This window comes from Sphaeramia orbicularis, chromosome 19 (assembly GCF_902148855.1).
Source record: "Sphaeramia orbicularis chromosome 19, fSphaOr1.1, whole genome shotgun sequence".
Lineage (NCBI taxonomy): Eukaryota > Metazoa > Chordata > Actinopteri > Kurtiformes > Apogonidae > Sphaeramia > Sphaeramia orbicularis.
Window position 1 is genome coordinate 17856171 of NC_043975.1, and position 22977 is coordinate 17879147.

Here is a 22977-nt window from a genome sequence, read left to right on the forward strand (position 1 = left end):
AAAATCATCAAATATTAATATTTTCCTTCTTTTAATTCTGAAAATGATTGAATAATTAATAGTTTTAAGCGGTTTGAGAGATTTACACAGAGAAATATTGATATATGATGGTTTTACAGCTGTTTTTTACACATGTACACAGAGGGTGGTAAATTATGGGATTTACAGTGAAGTAGGAGAATGTGGTTGAAGACATGTAGATCCATCAAAACAAATCAAAGTTAAAAAAGAATGGGCATCTATTGTGTTTCTTGGATGACCACATGTGGATGGAACTGTCCACGGTGCGTGTGCATATGAGGTGGGTGGAGTGGGGGTAAGGGTGTTAGGGTGTCATCAACTGTTCAATAACTTTCAGGATTTTAACCATTTAAAAGCTAGTTTGAATACATGATGTCACTTATTTATGAAAGAAACACATTTTTTTATTTTTTATTTTTTTAAATATATAATGAATATAAGGGGACTGGGGCTTTGCTGTTGATATGAGTCTTGAATATGTCAAAAAAGAGGAACAACACTGATTTCATTGCATTAGTATTTTGTAAGTTAATGTAAGTTAATGAAGTACTTTTAGCCATGAAGGTCCTACACTGCACTAAAACTACAAATGCAATGTAATCAGTGTTATCTTTCATCTGTGTCATGTTCAAAACTGATACTTGATTTTCCCTCTGGATTAATAAAGTATCTATCTATCTATCTATCTATCTATCTATCTATCTATCTATCTATCTATCTATCTATCTATCTATCTATCTATCTATCTATCTATCTATCATCCTTCCACCATGTTTCATATGGAAAAAATATATCTCCCCAACCTTTAAACTGGCATCGAAAGGGTTAAAATCATGAAAAATTATTGAACATTTGGTAGTTTTGAACAAAGGTGAAGTGTCCAGGCACAAAAATCATCAAATATAAATATTTTTCTTCTTTTAGCTCTGAAAATAATTGAATAATTAATAGTTTTAAGCGGTTTGAGAGATTTACGCAGAAAAATATTGATATATGATGGTTTTACAGCTGTTTTTTGCGCATGTACACATAGGGTGGTAAATTATGGGATTTACAGTGAAGTGGGAGAATGTGGTTGAAGACATGTAGATCCATCAAAACAAAAGTTAAAAAGGAATGAGCATCTATTGCGTTTCTTGGATGACCACATGTGGATGGAGCTGTCCATGGTGCTTGTGCGTATGAGGTGGGTAGAATGGGGGGTGGGGGTGTCAGGTGGGAGTGGGTGTGTGTGTGTGTGTGTGTAAAGGGGGTGGGGGTGGGGGTGGGGGGGCAGTCTACAAAATAAGGCTGTGAGCTGCGGTGAAGGGGCAGATGTGATGCGCGCACGGCCGGAGCCAGACGCACTATACGCGATAATTAGCCGCGGATCCGTTAACGGGAATAACCGGATTATGAGGATCTGAGGAGGGGGAAAGTCGCCAGAATCCGGTGTCGTACAAGGCGAAGGGGATTAAGTTCCGCGTCCTCACTCCTCCGGTCGCCGTCATGGGGATCGACCGGCGGCGGAGAGCATCCCTGGCTCTCACCTTGAACTTCCTCGCCCTGTTCCTGGCCGTGTCCGCGCTCACCACCAGCTACTGGTGCGAGGGGACGCGCAAAGTGGTGAAGCCCTTCTGCACCGGCCCGGTCACCACCAAACAGGCGTTCTGCATCAGGTTCAACAGCTCCAACATCAACGACACGAGGCTCGTACAGTACATCTGGGAAACCGGGGAGGATAAGTACGTGATGAGGAAGTTTCATACCGGCATCTGGTTCTCATGTGAGCAGAACATCAACATGACCGGTAAGTGGGGATGGAACCGGAGCGGAGCGCAGGCGGTGCGCACACAGAGCCTGGACCGGGATCAGATGGCACGGTTCTGGGTTTGTGTGGATGTGTTAACATGTTAGAAACGGAAAACACCGATACTGGGTATTAATGTTTAGGGTGAAATGCCTTTTAATCCAATCAAATCTGTTTTTATCTAATATCTGCTTCTGTCCAAGTGATGAAATGAAAAAAATGTTTAAGCAGGACAGTTTTTTTTTTCTCATTTGAGTATCTCAGAACTCACATTACAAAAAGAATAAGTATGCAATAGTGTTTTTAATGCATCTATACATGTTTTTACCCCTTTAAGGCACATATTTAGTAGACTATACCCACTAAAATGGAAATCCTCATACACACCAGGTGATAAAACTAATATATTTACCTGCAACAATGAGAAATGTCAAGGTTCAATATCTACTTATGTCCAAGTGATGAAATAAAAAAAAAATTAAAAAAAAAAACTGAGAAAAATGTTTAAACAAGACAGTTTTTTTCTCATTTCAGTATCTCAGAACTCACATTAAAAAAGAGTAAAGTATGCATTAGTGTTTTTATGCACCTTTACATGTTTTTTTTTCCTCTCTAAGGCACATATTTCATAGACTACATCCACTAAAATGGAAATCCTCATACACACCAGGTGATAAAACTAATATATTTACATGCAACAATGAGAAATGTCAAGGTTCAATATCTACTTATGTCCAAGTGATGAAATAAAAAAAAAAAAAAATGGAGAAAAATGTTTAAGCAAGACAGTTTTTTTCTCATTTGAGTATCTCAGAACTCACATTACAAAAAGAATAAGTATGCAATAGTGTTTTTAATGCACCTATACATGTTTTTACCCCTTTAAGGCACATATTTAGCAGACTATATCCACTAAAATGGAAATCCTCATACACACCAGATGATAAAACTAATATATTTACATGCAACAATGAGAAATGTCAAGGTTCAATATCTACTTCTGTCCAAGTGATGAAAAAAAAAAAAGTTCAAGCAGGACAGTTTGATGTCATTTCAGTATCTCAGAACTCACATTAAAAAAGAGTAAAGTATGCATTAGTGTTTTTTATGCACCTTTACATGTTTTTTTTACTCCTCTAAGGCACATATTTAGCAGACTATATCCACTAAAATAGAAATTCTCATACATACCAGGTGATAAAACTAATATATTTACATGCAACAATGAGAAATGTCAAGGTTTAATATCTACTTCTGTCCAAGTGATGAAATGAAAAAAAAAAAAAAAAAAAAAAATGGAGAAAAAATCTTTAAGCAGGATAATTTTTTCTCATTTGAGTCCCTCAGAACTCATATTAAAAAAGAATAAAGTATGCATTAGTGTTTTTTTATGCACCTATATATGTTTTTTATCCCTCAAAGGCTGATTGATGACAGAATATTTAGTAGATTATGTTCATTAAAAATGGAAATCCTCATACACACCAGGTGATTAAACTAATATATTTACATGCAACAATGAGTTAAGGTTTAATATCTACTTCTGTCCAAGTGATGAAAAAACAAAGTTCAAGCAGGACAGTTTGATGTCATTTGAGTATCTCAGAACTTACATTAAAAAAGAATAAAGTATGCATTAGCGTTTTTTATGCACCTATACATGTTTTTACCCCTCTAAGGCACATATTTAGTAGACTATATCCACTAAAATGGAAATTCTCATACACACCAGGTGATAAAACTAATATATTTCCATGCAGCAATGAGAAATGTCAAGGTTCAATATCTACTTCTGTCCAAGTAATGAAATTTAAAAAAAAAAAAAAAAAAAAAAAGGAGAAAAAATGTTTAAGCAAGACAGTTTTATTTTTCATTTTAAATCAAATCACATTTTATTTATATAGCGCCAAATCATAACAAAAGTTATCTCATGACACTTTACATATAGAGTTGGTCAGAACCAGGCTCTAAGCCAATTTACAGAAAGCCAACAGAATCCTCAGATTCTGACTTAATACCTCAGACTTAATACCTCAGAACTCCCTTTAAAAAAGAATAAAGTATACATTAGTGTTTTTTATGCACCTATACATGTTTTTTTTCCCCCTCTAAGGCTGATTGATGACAGAATATGTAATAGATAATCCTCATACACACCAGGTGATAAAACTAATATGCAACAATGAGAAATGTCAAGGTTCAATATCTACTTCTGTCCAAGTGATATGATTAAAAAAATGTTCAAGCAGGACAGTTTTATACCATTTGAGTATCTCAGAACTTACATTAAAAAAGAATAAAGTATGCATTAGCGTTTTTTTATGCACCTATACAGGTTTTTCCTCCTCTAAGGCACATATTTAGTAGATTATATCCACTAAAATGGAAATCCTCATACATACCAAGTGATAAAACTAATATATTTACATGCAACAATGAGAACTGTCAAGGTTCAATATCTACTTCTATCCAAGTGATGAAATGTAACAAAAAAAAAAAAAAAAAAAAAGTTCAAGCAAGACAGTTTTTTCTCATTTCAGTACCTCAGAACTCATATTAACCCTTTCATGCATGAATTATGAGAACCTTAATTGAGATTTTTTTCCTGAGTGTTTTTTTTTTCCTCTTTAGACATGAGGAAAACAATGTGATTGAATTTTATTTATGAACCTATTTTTCATGGAGTTACAAAAATGTCGACTCAGCCGGACACCATGTGTTTAATTTTTGAAGCAAAAAAAACAAAAAAACGTTTATTTAAAACCCATCATCAGAAAGTGAAAAACTATGAAATAAAAACATTTTTCATGCAGCTAATCTGATATTTTCTAACATTTTAACATACTCTAATACTAGTTATTACTCACTTCATAGAAATAATATGCAAAAAAAAAAAGTTTTCGATCGAGAAAACTTTTAAATTACAGTCTAATAACAATTAGAAATGTATTTACACTAAAACATGTTACTGCAGATCAGGTTTATCAAGAACAGAAAAGTTACAGTAATGGTATGAATTGCAGTGCTGGATGATATGAAGCTAAAACAACAAAACCCATGAATATACAAGAGAACAGCTATAGAATAGCTGTCCACTGTAGTGACCAGCATGCATGAAAGGGTTAAAAAAAATAATGAAGTATACATTCCTGTTTTTTTATGCACCTTTACATGTTTTTTTCCCCTCTAAGGCAGATATTTAGTAGACTATATCCACTAAAAATGGAAATCCTCATACACACCAGGTGATAAAACTAATATGCAACAATAAGAAATGTCAAGGTTCAATATCTACTTCTGTCCAAGTGATGAAATGGTGGAAAAAAATGTTTAAGCAGAACAGTTTTTTCTCATTTGAGTCCCTCAGAACTCACATTTAAAAAGAATAAAGTATGCATTAGTGTTTTTTTATGCACCTATACTTGCTTTTTCCCTCTAAGGCTGATTGATGACAGATATTGACTAGATTATGTCCACTTAAAATGGAAATACATACACACCAGATGATAAAACTAATATATTTACATGCAACAACAAGAAATGTCAAGGAACACAAGTAACTCTCTCCTCTAAATCAAAAGACTGTCTAGAAATATGACTTGGCAAAGTGTGATGGCACTATGGGAAAGTGAAGCAGAAATGTCACAGTTATGGGAGCTGCCATGTTGCTTTTGGTTAACAGTGACTGTAATTAAAGCACAGAATCATTATTTAACCCCCTATTATGTTAATTAAGAGGGAGATAAATAAATAAATATATATTACATCATTAATATTTTATGGAGAAGGGGTGGGATTAAATAAATTGCACTATTTCCCATCAATTTGCAGGCATATAAATGAAACTATTGTGCTGATCTTCTTTCTAAGATTGTATTGATTGTTAATTTTTGATTAATGATTTATGTTTTATGTGTTCGCATATATGTTAAATTTCATTGCATGTTCAGAATAAATTGCTCAATCAATCAATCAATCAATTAGCCGAAACCTTCCATCAGCAAGTAAATTCAACACAGTCTAAAAACAGAGTAAAGAGGAGATGCTGAAATGTCATTTCCTCTCAGACTACTTGTATTACAATATCCTGAAAGGTAGTTATATGAGTGTTGCACACTGAAGCTTTATTTTACTGTAAAAACTAAAATACTAATACAAAATATTTGAGAACACATTCTACATTTTAAGTGTCATACTGTGCCAATAATAAATACTGTAAAACCATGACTAATTAAAATTTAAATAATTATAATTTTTAAAAATCAGCCATTAAACATTACATAAACAATGATATTTTAGTGCATTCACAGACAATGTAAACAAAATATGCTACACATAAAACCTTGTAGACTTTTATAATGTACCATTAATAATAAAGTCTCATCTAATCTTATAATAACTGCATACATTCTATATTGTGTCAGTACTCATATAGTGATATAATTATCCTTATTTTATTGTTCAGTCCTAGTTGATAGGTGTTGCTCATGATGTTTAATCAATCAGACAATGCTATGGGTGGGCATTGAGAGTGTTACATTTTTAGAATAAATCTATTTATTTTCAGATTCCCTTATTGTATTTTTTAAAAAATACAGCACAAATTCTTATAATAATAAAAAATGAACATCAGATCTGATCATCGACTGCAGCTAATACTTGCTCTGTCCTGGATATTTATGTTTAGTTATACACGACTGACCATAAAGTTGGAATAAAACATGTTTACGTCTTCTCATAAAATGATTGTGACATGATTTATTCTTGATTAAGTGTAACTGGGGCTCAGTATGCAATTACTGAACCTAGTCAAAGGTCTTTACTGATGTGTATAAAAAAGAGGAGTGTGTCTGAAAACAAAATAATTCTACCTTTATGGGTAAGAGCGTGTAATACGTTCAGTGTATGTGCAGCCTATGTGTGAATAAAAAGCCTATAAACACTTAACCTGATTCATGTTCCGGCCCCTGATCGTGCAGCTGAGAGCTCTAAGGGCCCCCATATGTGATTCTAGGAATGAATGTCTATCAGTGTCGGTGTCTGGAGTGGCATAAAAGCATTTGTTCAGTAGACAGGGCAGTCCACAGTTTCTTTTTTTTTTTTTTGCTATTAGGAGCTTTCACATGTTGGAGGTGTGGGGGAGGGGGCAGGGCTTGATATTGCAGAAACACTGAAAGGAAATCCCTTCATAGATTGGATGTAATGGTGATTTCTTTCTGTTTTTTTTTTTTTTTTTTTTTTTTTTTTTTTACACTACAGCTTTATCTTTGTCGCACAAACTGACAAAGTGAAAACGGCTCCCTATGACTATCTCAATCTAGAAAATTTATGGAATACAGATGAAGCCCCTGTGTCACTTATCAGCACGTTGCAGTGGTGGCATCTGTCACTGAGTGTCTAATTTACAATCTTTTCCAGGTGAAAAATGCAGAAGCTTCCTTTATGTCGCACCTACAAATGAGAGAGGTAAGCCTGTATATTAATCATATTGCATATTATTGCATTTTTTTCCCCACTGAAATGAGGCTGTTTTTCTGAGTCAGTCACAGTTTGAGTCCATTTCTAATTCATTTCAGTACTGATTCATTTAGAGATAGTTCACTCACAATACCAGTTTTTCTTGCATATTGAAAATATTCTCAGAAATATATTCCACTATAGAATGATCCCATCAACCTGGTACATTATTAAAAACAAATGTAAAGGTACATATCACTGGTTACAACAACTGATCCCAAAGCATGTGTTTTTGTTTTAATTTAACCCATAAAGACCCAAATATACACTAGTGATCTAAAGCATCTACTGACCTAAAATGTTTAATAACCTTAGAACCATTAATCCTATCAATACATGTGAAGAACTGGTGTAAAATTGTTTGTCATCTTTTCATGGTCATGAGATATGACCCATTTGGACATTTAGAGGCTCCATAATGAACATGGAAACATCATCTTCTGCCAAATTGAATCACCAGTAAACCCCATGGAGTTTGACAAATGAAAGTGGATGGAGACACTTGGTTTATGTTCAGTTATTATACTCCCCCCCCCCCCCCCCCCCAAAAAAAAAAAAAGGGATGGCAAGGGGTATTATTTCTGGTTCAGTTTGTTTGATGGTTTCTTTGTTTGTTAACACTCTAGCAGCAAAACTACTGGTTGAATTCATACCAAACTGGGGTTATAGATTTCCAGTGACACAGAATAGATCTGATTATATTTTGGAAAACGTAGGTGAAAGTTAAAATTTTTTATGAATTTTTTAAAATCTTTTTTCCCCATTTACTTATAATGGGCAAAATTTCACATGTCTGTAGCAGCAAAACTATTGGTTGAAATCCTACCAAATTGGGTTTATAGATTGCCAGTGATTCAGAATAGATGTCATTACATTTTGGGAAAAGTAGGTCAAAGTTTCAATTTTTAATGAATTTTTAAATATTTTTTTCCCCCCACTTACTTATAACGGGTGAAATTTCACATGTCTGTAGCAGCAAAACTATTGGTTGAAATCCTACCAAATTGGGTTTATAGATTTCCAGTGACCCAAAATAGATGTGGTTACATTTTGGGAAAAGTAGGTCAAAGTTAAAATTTTGTAAAAAATTTTTTAATTCTTTATTTTTCTCCCATTTACTTATAATGGGAGAAATTTCAAATGTCTGTAAAAACATCAATTTTGTTTCAGTTTGCTTCAAACTTGGCACATATATAGAGGCAATTGATATGCTGACATCAGCACATGCATAGACATGATGACATCAGCTGGATCGATGCCAAAATAAGCAACAATACATGCAAGGGATGGGGTTTGTTGTGCCTGGCACCACTTGTTGATAGATTTTACTGAAAAACTCCCTTTTTTCTCAGGTTTTCTCTGTTTTTGGTATGATAACTCTCAAATGTAATCTAAGCATGATGATTAAAGTACATGATCAGTAAAATAAATGTAGGGAGATATCTGATTTTCACAAATAATGTAAAATTGAGAGAATAATATTATGATGAATCATAATAAATCACTTAAGAAAGGTTGAATAGAGGGAAACTACCACAAAAGTAGTGCTGGGTCGTTATGGGTTAACATGACAAACTAACAGACTCACAGGGCTAACTGGGTTCATTTTCTTTTCAATTAAATCCTTCCCTTTTTTAAACCCTGAGAAGCATCGACATTCTAGCGGTGATGGAAAATCAATAAGCTGGTTCAAATGGACCACAATGCATCACCTTGCTGTAGTTTGTGTAATGAAAACTTAACTACTGATGTGGGTTTAAACATTGGAAGAGGCTGATATGGTCATAAAAGTCAAACAAAAACCTTTTCCTCCTGAAATCTCCTGCTCTGATCAGTTTAAATAAGCTGCTTATCAGGGTGTATTGACTCAGGTAGATGTTTTGGAAAAAGGAATTTAAGACCTTTTGTCGCTGTGATAAATCAATATCACAGACTCTCTTGTTTGGGTTCCTCTAACCAATCAGACAGCTCTTTACACGTCTGTTTAGGATCAAAAGCCACATTTATTCTTCTTTTCATCCTAAAACCCAACATGGGAATTAAACCAAGTAAGTAAGCTGACTGCTGCTGGTACATGAGATCATATGAATGTTACTTAAGATATCCTCTTAAATTAATCACTTATGAAGGTGGAGCTCTTGGAAATCCATCACTTTCACACTAGCTCATGCCACTCGGATCAGATTTAGGACTGTGCATCTGCAAGACATGGGTCACGTCATCAAATATAGTGTGAATTATATTGCAGGAATGCTGTCATAGTATAAGAACCAAACCACAATATGCACACAATCTGAATTTGTACATTTTCTTATTAATCTGTATTTGCAGAACATCCAAAATTATTACACTCCCTCACAGAACTGTTGGTACTTCATCAAGTCTATGCCTAAAAAAAGTGAAAAATAATTAGATTTTTTTTTTTTTTTTTTTGCTTTTTTATATTTTGGTTGCATGATGTGATGCAGGTTCCAGCCATAGAAAGTTAAATGAATTTTAACAGCAGTTCCTTGGAGCGTCCAGTCATACATATTTATATAAACATATGTTTCATTGCACACCATTTATTTACTGAGCTTAAATGCACTGTATATTATAGCATTCTCTCAGAACATTGATTTATTCATGTCGCATTTAGTGAAGTCAAGATATACACAACCCAAAAAATATCCATCCCTGCATTTAACAAAGCATTGGATAATTGCTGCTGTGGTTCACATGTTTCTAACAAGTTCTTTATCTGATGCAGTGAGTACATTCTCATTTCTTAAACATCCATCCGTTTGATAGAGAGCCTAAAGATCGGACTGTGTTCCGATGGAAAAAGGTCATAGTATTGAACAGAGGCTCGTACAACTAGCAAAGAAACTTTAAAGTTACATGTGTACACCTTGAGTGGTGCATCTGAAAATATACATTCTACTGTTTATTTAGACAAAAGCACGTTGAACTATAGTATAGATATTGAGTATATAACACAAAGTATGGGATTCTGCACAGTAGGGATGTAACGATTAGAGATTTTGGTGCTACCATTATCGTCAGAGAAATGATGCCACAATTACTACGATTATTTTGTAGGGGGAGGGGTTATACGTGGGGGTGTGGTCCATGCCACGCATACCTCACAATGTGTACATGCAGACCATACAACCATTCCTTTGAAAAGTGAAAGTGAAACTTAACACACTTTACTACAGTCAACTCTCGTTATACCGCCAACTTCCGTTCACGGCCAAATTGGCGGTATAGCGAAAATGGCGTTACAACGGGTTGCGTCCATAATGTGCATGTCTTTACTATATGATGTCTATGCTGCCTCCGTTAACCCGTTCTAATTGCGTTTCTAAATAAATCTTGATTCTGTTATGTTGTAAGGGATCATTTAAAGTGGGGAAACATTTTAAGCATTATTATACCGTGTCGGGAAATGACACCCCATCATCTTGAGGCTTTGGCTTAATCCCACGTCCTCTTCCCGACATCCTGACCTACTGAGTGTTCTGCGATAAATGAACGGTGGCCGTTCCGTAGACCTACTCGTAGCTTGTCGCGATCAGCGTCTGGCGCGTTTGTTTCAGTGCATTGTTAAAATTTATGTGTACTCGATGGTAATCACGCTGGCGGTATAACGGTCGGGAAATCAATGGTATAAGTGTTGTTTGTGCATGGAACTGGGCTGGCGGATGGCGATAGGCGGAAATGGCGGTAGCTAATGGAATAATGCATTGGGGATTTTTGTGCAATGGTTTTGGTCGGCGGTGAGCGAAAATGGCGGTATAACGGCGGGCGGTTTAACGAGAGTAGACTGTAATTCCTCTATGTCAGGAGTGTCAAACTCATTTTAATTCAGGGGCCACATTCAGCAAAATTAGATCTGCAGTGGGCCGAACCAGTCAAATAATAACATAATAATATAGAAATAATGTCAACTCCAACTTTTTCTCTACATTTAAGAGCAAAAAAAGTTAATTTACATTATGAAAACATTTACATCAAACTGTCCTTTAAAACAATGTGAGTAACATTAACAAACTGAAAAAAAAGTGTAATTTGAACAATATTCTGCCTCAGTTTATCATTTACACATTTACATTATAATATAAAAAATAAATAAAACATTTAGTAACAGGCAGAATCTTGTTAAAATTGTATTTACTTCTCTTAAGACATTTCAGGTTATTCATATTTGTTCAGGTTATTCAAATTTTTTTGCGAAATTATACATTGTTTTAGTGTAAATACATGAAAATATTTACATTTACAAAGAGAAAAATTGGGAGTTGTCATTATTTATATGTTATTATGATCATATTTTACTGTTCCTGCCCACTTGAGATTGAAATGGTCTGAATGTGGAACCCGAACTAAAAGGATTGTTAATATCTTAGTGTAATTTTTGCATTTCACAAATTCATCCCAAGGGCCCTCACTGGACCCTTTGGTGGGCCGCATTTTGGCCCCCGGGCCACATGTTTGACACCTGTGCTCTATGTGTTGTGAAGCTCATTTACCTCTTCCCTACTTCCGAAACTTTCATTTAAGGGGGCAGGACATTTGTTTAAGAACCGGGCCCGCTCTACAGGTGCATCAGACTACTTTATGCAGTTTCCCTTATGACCAGCAGAGTGTGTTTACTGCATCACTTCACAAGTTAACCCTCCCAAATCTTGTATGCTGGAGAAGAACGGCCTTACTCTACCAAACCTACGCAGCCAGATTTTTGTGAGTGGGTTGCACAATGGTAGCCTGAAGCTACGTAGATGATGGTAGCGAAAGCAAACTCTATGGAAACGAAAGTGAGCTCGCATTAAAAATATATTTACAGTTAAGACAATTCAGAAATACGTCCACCTCCAGAAACAGATGGTCAGCATGTTCTTTCTGTGATTTTCACTCATGGAATGTTGAAGGCAGCTTGTGTAACGTTGCTTTCATTCCGTGCGGTAAGTGCATATTGGCGTGTCTTTGGTTCCGCTCTTAATCTACTGTACTTTATGAAATGGTTTCTAGCCACCTTGACAATTAATTAATCGTGACGTTTAAAATCTCGATTAATCTCAACACCATGACATCGTTACAACCCTACTGCACAGACTAATGGTCCAAGCATCACGACTGAAAGCCCAGCATCAGATTGATTTTTGTTTATACTTGTTATTTATAAAAGGCCACTTGAAAATCTGCACAGCTGCACCTTTCATCATTCATGGCTAGCTGTCTGGCCCAGGAATGCAGCACCCACATTCCCATGTAAAAGCTAAGATTAGCTAAGCTGGTTGTCCAACTCAGGAGCCAGCCACCATTGAACACAACACCAGACTAATTGGTGAATTGCTTGAAACAACCTGAATGTGGGCAGCCTTACTGAAGTCTGGAACCAGGCTGCTGCATGTGTGTGTGTGTGTGCCTCTTCTCATCGAAAGACCACTCTGATCCTGAAATAAAGAGATCTTCAGAGAGACATTGGAGCGACAGCATGGATGCCAATGCATTCAGAAAAGATTGATTCTATTCACTTCACATGTGTGAAACAGTCAGGCTCATTTGCTGCAGTTTTTCTGCCCACAGGCTTATATCCTAGGAGTAAATATAGGATATGTTCAAATAAAACCACAGGAGCGACTTTTATGAAACACACTTTGTATGTTGAATATGGAGGTGTGCTCATGTTTACACTAGGTTTGTGTTGGAGTCTTTTTGTGGTAAAAGCTGGATGTTATTTGATGTTAGCCAACTTAATTTCTAAGTTAACCCATTATAGGGCAGTTATAGAAATGCTCTGGAATTCAAAAATTTCAACCTTTGTGTGTTTGACTTTATTACTTTTGGGAATTTTTTCCAATGTCTTTATTGTTATGTTGAAAATCAAGGTCAATGAAGTTACCATATTTGATTCCTTAGCCCATAAGTGGCACACACACACACACACACACACACACAAAAAAGTCCAAGACAGGGTGGGGAAGCAAAATTTACAATATTTTGAGGCAGGGATTGAAAGACAGTGTATGACCAATTAGTTTATTGAAAGTCATGAGAATTTATTTGCCACAAGAAAATTTCCATAATAGAAAATGTTTTTATTCTATGTGTCCTCCTTCTTTCTCAATAACTGCCTTCACACGCTTCCTGAAACTTGCGCAAGTGTTCCTCAAATATTCGGGTGACAACTTCTCTCATTCTTCTTCAATAGTATCTTCCAGACTTTCTCCTAACAGTTTTGCTCATAGTCATTCTCTTCTTTACATTATAAACAGTCTTTATGGACACTCCAACTATTTTTGAAATCTCGTTTGGTGTGACGAGTGCATTCAGCAAATCACACACTCTTTGACGTTTGCTTTCCTGATTACTCATATGGGCAAAAGTTTCTGAAAAGGTATGGATAATAGTGTTAGGTATGATTATGACATCAATCTATGTTTGGTTTCAAAACAGTTGACGTAGTGCCTGCTGAGAAAAAACAACTAAATGTTCATTGTAAATTTTGCTTCCCCACACTGTATATAAGAAATACAAGAAAAACATGTGTAATGTGAAAGGAACATGTATTTTAGAACATTAGAGCAACATAAGTGCTGATCCAGACATCTGTTAACATCCACATTATCCCTTTGAACATCATTCTTTACATTAGTATCATTGCTTCATGGTAGGGATGTCCCGATCCAATCTACAGATCGGTATTGGCTTCCAATCTGGCATTTTTTTAGAAGATCAGATCGCATTCCACACTCCGCCCAATTGTGATTTCAAGTAAAATAATAGCATAAAGAACCTCTAAATAATGGCTCCAAATTTAAATCAAAATTTAATTGTAAAATGTCCATATTGGATCGGTATCAGCAAAACTAGTCCCCAAAAAAAATCGGATCAGATGCAAAAAATCCAAATCAGAACATCACTACTTCATGGTACCTAACAAAGCAAGTACACTCACTGTTCATGAAGAGGTGGACCTTACAGACCCTGTAGACCACATTGGACCTGAGATTGTTGCCTTATTGTCCTTATTGGAAGTGTTGCTGCCACTGTCTTGTCATGTATGCGGAAATTACCAAAAATAGTCACTTGCCCGATAAAGGGTTAAATTGAGTCATCTAATTAGAAATCAGTGTAGAGTAGGGGTGTAACAGTGTACTCCTTTGTACCGAACTGTTTTGGTTTGGGGTCTTCAATACAATACAGAGGTGTACCGAACAAGTACATGTAGCCTATGTGAGGAATGCAAACACTCGCCTTAAGTTTCCACACAAACCTTTAAGCAGAACACACACAGTATGAGCAGGGTGGCTGCAAGTGGAACCCATTTGATATCCTAGGTGGACGTCTAAGTGATCCATGCACCATCCACATGCTGAAGGTGAACCAGCATGGCAGCTCAGAGCAGCGTCACAGGTCCAAAACCAGAGTTTAAGACCCTCCATCTTCTCTAAGGTCTCTGATTTGGGAGCATTTCAGATTCCCTGTCAGTTATGTCAATGGAGAGAGACAAGTCGACAAAATAAGAGCGGTGTGCCGGCATTGTTTATTGATTGATTTATCGGTTATATTTCTGATAAGATGTCAAATTTGTGAAATTGGTCTCCTTCACTGCACCGAAAATGTATCAAGTCGAAGACCCCTGTGCTGAAAACGTACCGAACTGAAATTTTTCTGTAATGTTATACCCCTAATGTACAGACCATGACAACTGAGACAGAAAATGACTTCGCTAATATCGACCAACTCTCATCAAATAATGTACTCCAACACAAACATTCTCATAAATTTACAATCATGTGCTTTTTTTTTTTACACATTGTACCTTTAATTGGAGCCGGTTCTTCTGCCATAAATCCCCATTAATAACACTTTGCCTAATCCTCTCTACCCTTCTATTATAAATTTAATTAAGGAAATCTTTTACTGAACTGCAAAATTCAATTTAGAGCAGGTAAAAAAAACTTTCTTTGCTGAAGGATATAACTATATTCATAATTCATACTGGGATATTTTAGGTAACATATTACTTTACTCCACTAGTGATTAATTAACCACACAATAACTACCTGCCCTTGGGTGATGTGCAATTACACCACAGCTTACATTTACAGTGCCGAACACGTTTTAAATCCGTTGGTATTTCGTCCTACCACGCACACCGACCTGAGCCAGGCTGCTGTACGCCTCGCGGTAGATTATGTATCCTTTCTCTGACTCTGAAGGTTAATGATATGGGTGACGGGGTCAGTGGTCCACCTTTTCTGACTCATTCTCCTCCTCTCCTCCTCTTCCTCTTTCTTTCCTCGTCCCTGTCCTCTTGCTTCGCCCTTGCTTATCCATATTTATCGGTATTTCTTCCTCCTTGCCTCCCACTCCTATTCCCCCTTCCATCACTCACTCATGTGCACCCCTGCCCCCACAACATGAATATGCGTTTTTTTTCCCCCTGCTCCGCTTTGTAATTCTTTTGCAATCACCAATTCTCTTTATGCATAGGAGTGCTGTGGCTGTGTATTGTTGCCGAGTGCCTGTACATCCTTCTGCTGGCGACCGGAGGCATCCTCATGTCAATAGAAGTGTGTCAGTTTGGGAATGTCATTGACGGCCTCAAGCTCAACGCCTTTGCTGCCATATTCACTGTGCTCTCAGGTGAGTAGTCTTCAACATTTACATCAAAACCTCTGGAAATTTGCCTTGAAATACTAAAGATGAAGTCCCATTGTGTCCCATTAGGAATCTACAAAAACCTGAAAGAAACATCCACAACTATGAGGAAACCTAATTCAAACATGACTCATTAGACCAGTGGTGTCAAACATACGGCCCGGGGGCCATATGCGGCCCGCCAAAGGGTCCAGTTCGGCCCCTGGGATGTTTTTGCCGAGTGCAAAAATTCCACAGTCTTGAATTGAATTAAGCAAAAAAATTTTTAGCTTCAATTAAGGAAAAAATCTTGAATTAAGCCAAAAAAAAAAAAAAAAAACTTCAATTAAGTAAAAAAAAAAAAAAAAAATCTTCAATTAAGAAAATCTTCAGTTAAGCCAAAAAAAAGTCAAATTTAGCAAAAAATCTTGAATTAAGCCAAAAAAAAAAATCTTCAATTAAGTAAAAAAAAAAAAATCTTAAATTAAGCCAAAAAAATCTTCAGTTAAGTAAAAAAAAAATCTTGAATTAAGCCAAAAAAAAATATTCAATTACATTTAAAAAAAAAATCTTGAATTAAGCCAAAAAATGTTCAATTAAGTAAAAAAATCTTGAATTAAACCAAAAAATCTAGAATTAACAACTTAATTTTTTTTCTTTGTTTTAGTGCAAAAAATAACATTAAATTATGAAAATATTTACATTTACAAACTATCCTGTAACACTAAAATGTGAATAACCTGAACAAATATGAACAACCTGAAATGTCTAAAGAAAATTAAGCATAATTTTAATCATTTTTCTGCCTGTTCCTCAGTGTTTAGTGTCTGTAGATCTGATCCGTAATGCACATGTAGAAATGAGAAGTTGAGGAATAATATTATTAAAATTGCAATAAATTTTCTTACGTTTTTTTAATTTAAATTTCAGTTTTTTCAGGGGTTTTTTTTTGGATAGTTTATAAAAGTAAGTATTTTCATAATTTAATGTTTTTTGTTTTTTTTTTACACTAAAACAAAGACAAAACTTTGGAGTTGTCATTTACAGGTTATTATGTTATTATTTTTCTGGTCTGGCCCACTTCAGATCAAATTTAGCTGAATGTGGCCCCTGAACTAAAATGAGTTTGACACCTCTGCATTAGACCATTATTAGTTTGGAAAATAATGAATGTTTAGTGTGTAAGATTTTTAGGAACTTAAAGCTGCAGGGGTAGAAATCAGGGGAAAAACTCTGCAGATCTCTCCTCTCTGTCCAAATCAAAACCCCTAAACATACACATAGATGATCTGACATTTCATGCCATTTTTACCTGCTTATATGCTGAGACAAGTACAACCGTAGAGTCACATCCAGTTCATGTCTAGTGAAATCTTATTAGTAATTGGTTCCTACAGCTGTCAATCATATATTTCATCCGCCCATGTGAAAATGTCTGTGTTTAAACTACATCGTGTTTTACAAGATAGATTTTCTACAGCCTGGAAAATGATGTTGAGGCACTGCTCAACAGGTGTCTAAATGCATTAAATATCAAATAAATAATTTAGAATGATTTTCATAACTATGTTTTAGTCAGTAAATACATTTGTCACCTTAGAAATAGGTGGTGCTTTGCTGTCATCTACAGTCTAGATCAAAAGTTTTGGGGAAAAAAAACATTAAAAATCCGCAACTAGAATCATAAGAACAAGACGCATTATATTTATTCATTTTTTTATTTTATTTATTTATTTTTTTTTCTATTCTTTGTTTATTCAGAGAAGCAGATCATACAAAACTTCCCTTTCGGGTACAGTTCAATGTCCACACCTCAAATATGAACGAAGAATGAGTTGCTAATCCAAGTTTTTTAGTAGAATATAGAACAAATATAACTAATGAGCTGGAGCAGAGGGTTTGTTCTGCTTCTTCATCAACAAGATAAGACATATTAAGGCAGTGTTTTTCAACCTTGGGGTCGGGACCCCACGTGGGGTCGCCTGGAATTCAAATGGGGTCACCTGAAATTTCTAGTAATTGATAAAAATAAAAATAAACTTACTAATAAAAAAAAATATATAGTGAGTTGAGAGAGACAATCATAATACATAAGAGACATGACAAACTCTGAAGCTGAAACTGAAGCACTGTGGTACTGTTTATCTTTCAAATGTTCATTGTGGTCAGTTTCAGATGCTGCAGCTCTTTCATAATCCATAGTTTGAGTTATTGTTTGTTCAGTGTTAATTGTCAGCCTTGTAAATACATGCTGAACTGACTGTACATATCCTGACCAAGGAAAATAAAATTCTCACTTTGTGCAGTAATCTATACCTTTCTTTTCTGCCTCCATCCATAATAATATACATTACATAGACTAAATGTCGTCTAAAATTAACATTTATTTGCAACATAGTATAATAAACTATTACATGATCAAAAACAAATTAATTTTAGTAAAAAAATGTCTCTGTTTTGAGTGTCTGGGGTCGCCTGAAATTTGTTATGTTAATATGAGGTCACAAGGCAAAAAAGGTTGTGTATGTTTACACTAAGCTAAACAGAAATGTATATCATGCAAATGATTTCACATAACTGATATATTCAATTCACATCAGGTTTCAAAGAATTTTACGGACAAATAGATCATCTTTTTGTGTCATTCCAAAAACTTTTTAACCATGACTACTATGTTTGCATGTATGTGTAATTGTCCTACACACTAGTTTCCACATGGTATTGCAATATGGTGGATTCTGTGCGTCGTTATAAGCTAATGAAAACACAATGGCTCATATTTGGAGGTGATTATATATGAATACAGACATACTTATGAATATTTGAGACCATTTCTGCAATTGTATCCCCCTAAACTCCCTTAAATGTTACACGTTGAACTCTTAATGGCAAGATTTACAATGTAGATATAATACTTTGTGTGATGTTTATTATTAAAGAAGGCTTTTATGTATTTTTGTTTCCAGAGGCTATAAAAATTCTGATCAATAGTATCAGTCTCATAAACTGAAATCAAATGTAGGGGCTGGATGGTCGCAGCTCATTGACTTCATCCATTAATACTTTCTCTGTGATGTCTCTATCAAGACGGTGGAGTCTTTAATTCTGTTTCCATGCTGGCACTTCTCCAATAACATATTCAGGCCAGTTGCAGCCTTTGAGCCCCTGAGAAGATTTCCAGCCAGTTTGCAGTCTGCCTCCCTCTCTCGGCGGAGGAATTAACAATGACCTTCTTTCTAATCCAGTCTGTGAATATGATCCTGACCACCACACTCCGGGCAGTGAATCAGCAGTGAAATAGACCCGGCTCCATAGCAGTGACTTGCAGTGTTCAACTTATTTGGCAACTAATGCTCAGGAAATCGGTCAAAGTTTACAGAACAGCATAATCTGGATAAAAAAACCTGGAATGATCTCTGATGATGACACAGGGAATATGCATTTTATATGGTTTAGTGTAAACATCAGTGACGCTTCTTAATGATGGGACAGTCAGGCCACTTCTAAAATCTGCGCGGAATGGCATCAAGTGTTATGAAAGTGATGGATTTACTTAAGAAAAATGCCTTTATAATATTATGTAGGGCACAGGTGTCAAACATGCGGCCCGGGGGCCAAAACCGGCCCGCCAAAGGGTCCAATCCGGACCCTGTCATGAATTTGTGAAATACGGAACTTAAACTGAAGATATTAACAATCAAGGATATTAAAATAATTGTTGGTTAATTCAATTTAAAGTGGGTCAAACCAGTAAAATACTATCATAATAACCTACAAATAATGAAAACTGCCAATTTTTCTCTTGGTTTCAGTTTTTAAAAATTTAAAATTACACAAAAATGTTCACATTTACAGACTAGCCTTTTACCAAAAATGGGAACAACCTGACATGTCTTAAGAGTGGTATGTCTAATTTTACCAATATTCTTCCTGTTACTAACTGTTTGGTGTATTTGTAGGTCCACTGTGATCTGTAAGTTACAATGCACATGTACAAATTAAGGCGCAATATTGTTAAAATTGCACTTATTTTTTAAAAGAATTTTCAGGTTGTTCATATTTTATTCATGTTATGTTCAAGTACTGTTTGTAGATGGAAATATTTTCATTACAGAATTTGACTTTTTTTCACTCAAAACATAGAAAAATCTTTGGAGTTGATATTATTTATGAGTTGTTATCCTATTATTTATATTATTTCACTGGTCCGGCCCACTTTATAAAATATTAGTCCGTATGTGGCCCCTGAACTAAAATGAGTTTGACACCCCTGATGTAGGGTGTTCGAGTAGATCGCAAAGTGACAGCTGTCTGCAAAGTACTTTCCATTTTTTTTCTCCTCCACTAATAATCACTTTAAAGGAGTGATATTTTGTTTCTTTAAAAATGGAATTATGCATTTTAAAACATTTCCCTGTGGTCTACATAAAGTGTAAATGCTATGCTTGGGTCTGAATTCTTCATTAATTCAACTCCACAGGTCCATCTTCAACCCTATTTCTGAGTAATGACACAAGAAAGGTCGTTTAGAGCACTGGCCCTTTAAAAGCAAATGAGCCACTTCATGCCCCACCCCCTCCAGATTGTTGACTATGCTGCTCTGTCCCGTTCACCCACTGGTGTTCATTAATACAACCAACAACTGTACATTTTAGGTTTAGGTTTAAGTTTGGACATATTTTCAGTATGGACTACAACCGCTGCTGCTGACAAACAATTATGTCGTACTCGGAGAAATGTTCGTCGGAAGTCTTCACTTGAATGTGCAAATGTCGTAACCTAACTAGTTATAGACGTAACAAATTAAGCAGGAATTAAAACGGGTTGTAGAAATCTACTCGATTTTTACCAAAATGAATTTAAAGATAGCTTTGCGGCACCTGGAGGGTTCAAATTCAAACTTTACAAACTATTAGGGTCCAAATAAACAAATAAATGTACCAAAGACTAACAAAAGTGGGTTTAGCAAAATATGACCCCTTTTAATTGCCCATGTACCAGTTTAATTATCATATTTTACAGACAGCATTGCAACGTGGATTGTTTTTAATGGTTAATGTTGCTATAACTTGTTAGTAGGCTGATTTAGATGTTTAATATAGTAACAGTGTTTGGAGATTGACTGATATCACTTCATTATAAACTGGATAACTGAACTGAACATAAAACTAGTCTAATATCCAAGTCTAATATCAGCCACTGAGTACTAATGGAGTTAAGTTATGCTGATATTGATCATTTGTGGTGATTGATTAGACTCTTGCTGCTGCTTATATTCACTTAGACCTGGTTTTACTCAGCGATTTAATAAAAGAAATGGCACCAAACACAACAAGGCCGATATTTTATGCCATTATGGAAAATTAAAAATCATCAAGTCATTATGAACTGTGTGAGACAACAATGCAGCTGTTACAGATGCAGCACATGTTTTGCAAAGCTTGTCTAAATATTGCATCAACATCGGCCTTAAATCATGCACATTTTTCATTCTGATGCAATTCCAATATGTGATTATTGATATCTGACACAACTGATACAAAATAGTTTTTTTCTTGATTGTTATTAGCCTGTTATTACCATATTGCCAACACTTTAAATGCATACATATGTCGAGGCCCAAAACGGAATCTGGCCCGATTCAGAATCGGGCCGGCCCAGAATGGAATTCTATTCTAGGCCGGCCTAGAATGGAATCCTGCTGCTATAATGTTATTTTTATACCATGTTTAATGCAAATGATCCATAATTCCATAATTTGTCATAAATTTACATTTTCAGTCTTACATACTTTGAGTAACTATTGTCAATTTCAGTCGATTTCACTGTACCATATTGGTGGGGAGTACCACTAGGTTCTATTTGTAAATAAAGTGTATTATAGTTTACAATTAAAATGTTGTTTGTTTCATTTTTTTTTCACATATTTGCAAATTCCATGTATTGATTTTTGTAATAATTTAGATCATTTGCATTAAACATGGTATAAAAATAACATTATAGTAGCAGGATTCCATTCTAGGCCGGCCTAGAATAGAATTCCATTCTGGGCCGGCCCGATTCTGAATCAGGCCAGATTCCATTTTGGGCCTCGACACATATATACACAAGAGCCCTTTAATTTGAATGCATATACAAAACCTTTATATTTCTTTAGATATACATTTACATTTTTATCTTGTATGTTGTATTTTTATTTTTTTTTATTACTATTGGTTGCATGTACAAACATACATTTCACTGTGCATTGATTCTCATTAAATGACCAAAACTATATAAATATACATTAAATAGAAATATATTCCAAAACATTATTTATTTGGATGAAAAGATATTACACTGAGTCTGACTAATGCAAGTGATGTGATAAGTTTAAGTTATGGGTGTTTTTTTTTTTTGGTTTATTTTAGAGATGATGGGTCACTATTAAAGGAGTGATATTTTGCTTTTTAAAATGGAATTATGCATTTTAAAACATTTCCCTGTGTTCTACATGAACTGTAAATGCTATGCTTGGAACTGAATTCTTCATTAATTAAACTCTATAGGCACATCTTCAACCCTATTTTTGAGTAATGACACAAAAAAAAAGGTCGTTTTGAGCACTGGCCCTTTAAATGCACATGACCTCACCCCCTTTCAGGTTGTTGACTGTGCGCTCTGTCCCGTTCAACCACTTGAGTTCGTTAATACAATCAACAACTGAACATTTTCTGTAATCGGCTCAAAGTTTGGACATATTTTCAGTATGGACTACAACCGCTGCTGCTGATAAACAATTATGTCGTACTTGGAGAAATGTGTGTCAGAAGTCTTGACCTTATATGTGCAAATGTTATAAAACGTTACAAATTAAGCAGGAATTAAAACAGGTTGTAGAAATCAACTCAATTTTTGCCGGAATGAATATAAAGATAGCTTTGCAGCACCTGGAGGGTTCAAATTTAAACTTTTTTGAACTAACAGGGTCCCCAAATACATAAATAAATGTACCAAAGACTAATAAAAGTGGGTTTAGC

At 35.2% G+C, this 22977-nt stretch overlaps 1 protein-coding gene across 1 annotated transcript in view; it reads left to right on the top strand.

The window, feature by feature from the left end:
• The first annotated feature begins 1359 nt into the window (after positions 1-1359).
• Positions 1360-22977, top strand: part of gsg1l2b (gsg1-like 2b) — a 42421-nt gene continuing 20803 nt past the window's right edge. Inside the window, exons 1-3 of the mRNA XM_030121548.1 lie at positions 1360-1810; positions 7229-7276; positions 15812-15964. Of these exons, the coding sequence (XP_029977408.1) occupies positions 1510-1810; positions 7229-7276; positions 15812-15964 (502 nt within the window). The 5' untranslated portion in view covers positions 1360-1509. The remainder of the gene's footprint in view (positions 1811-7228; positions 7277-15811; positions 15965-22977) is intronic.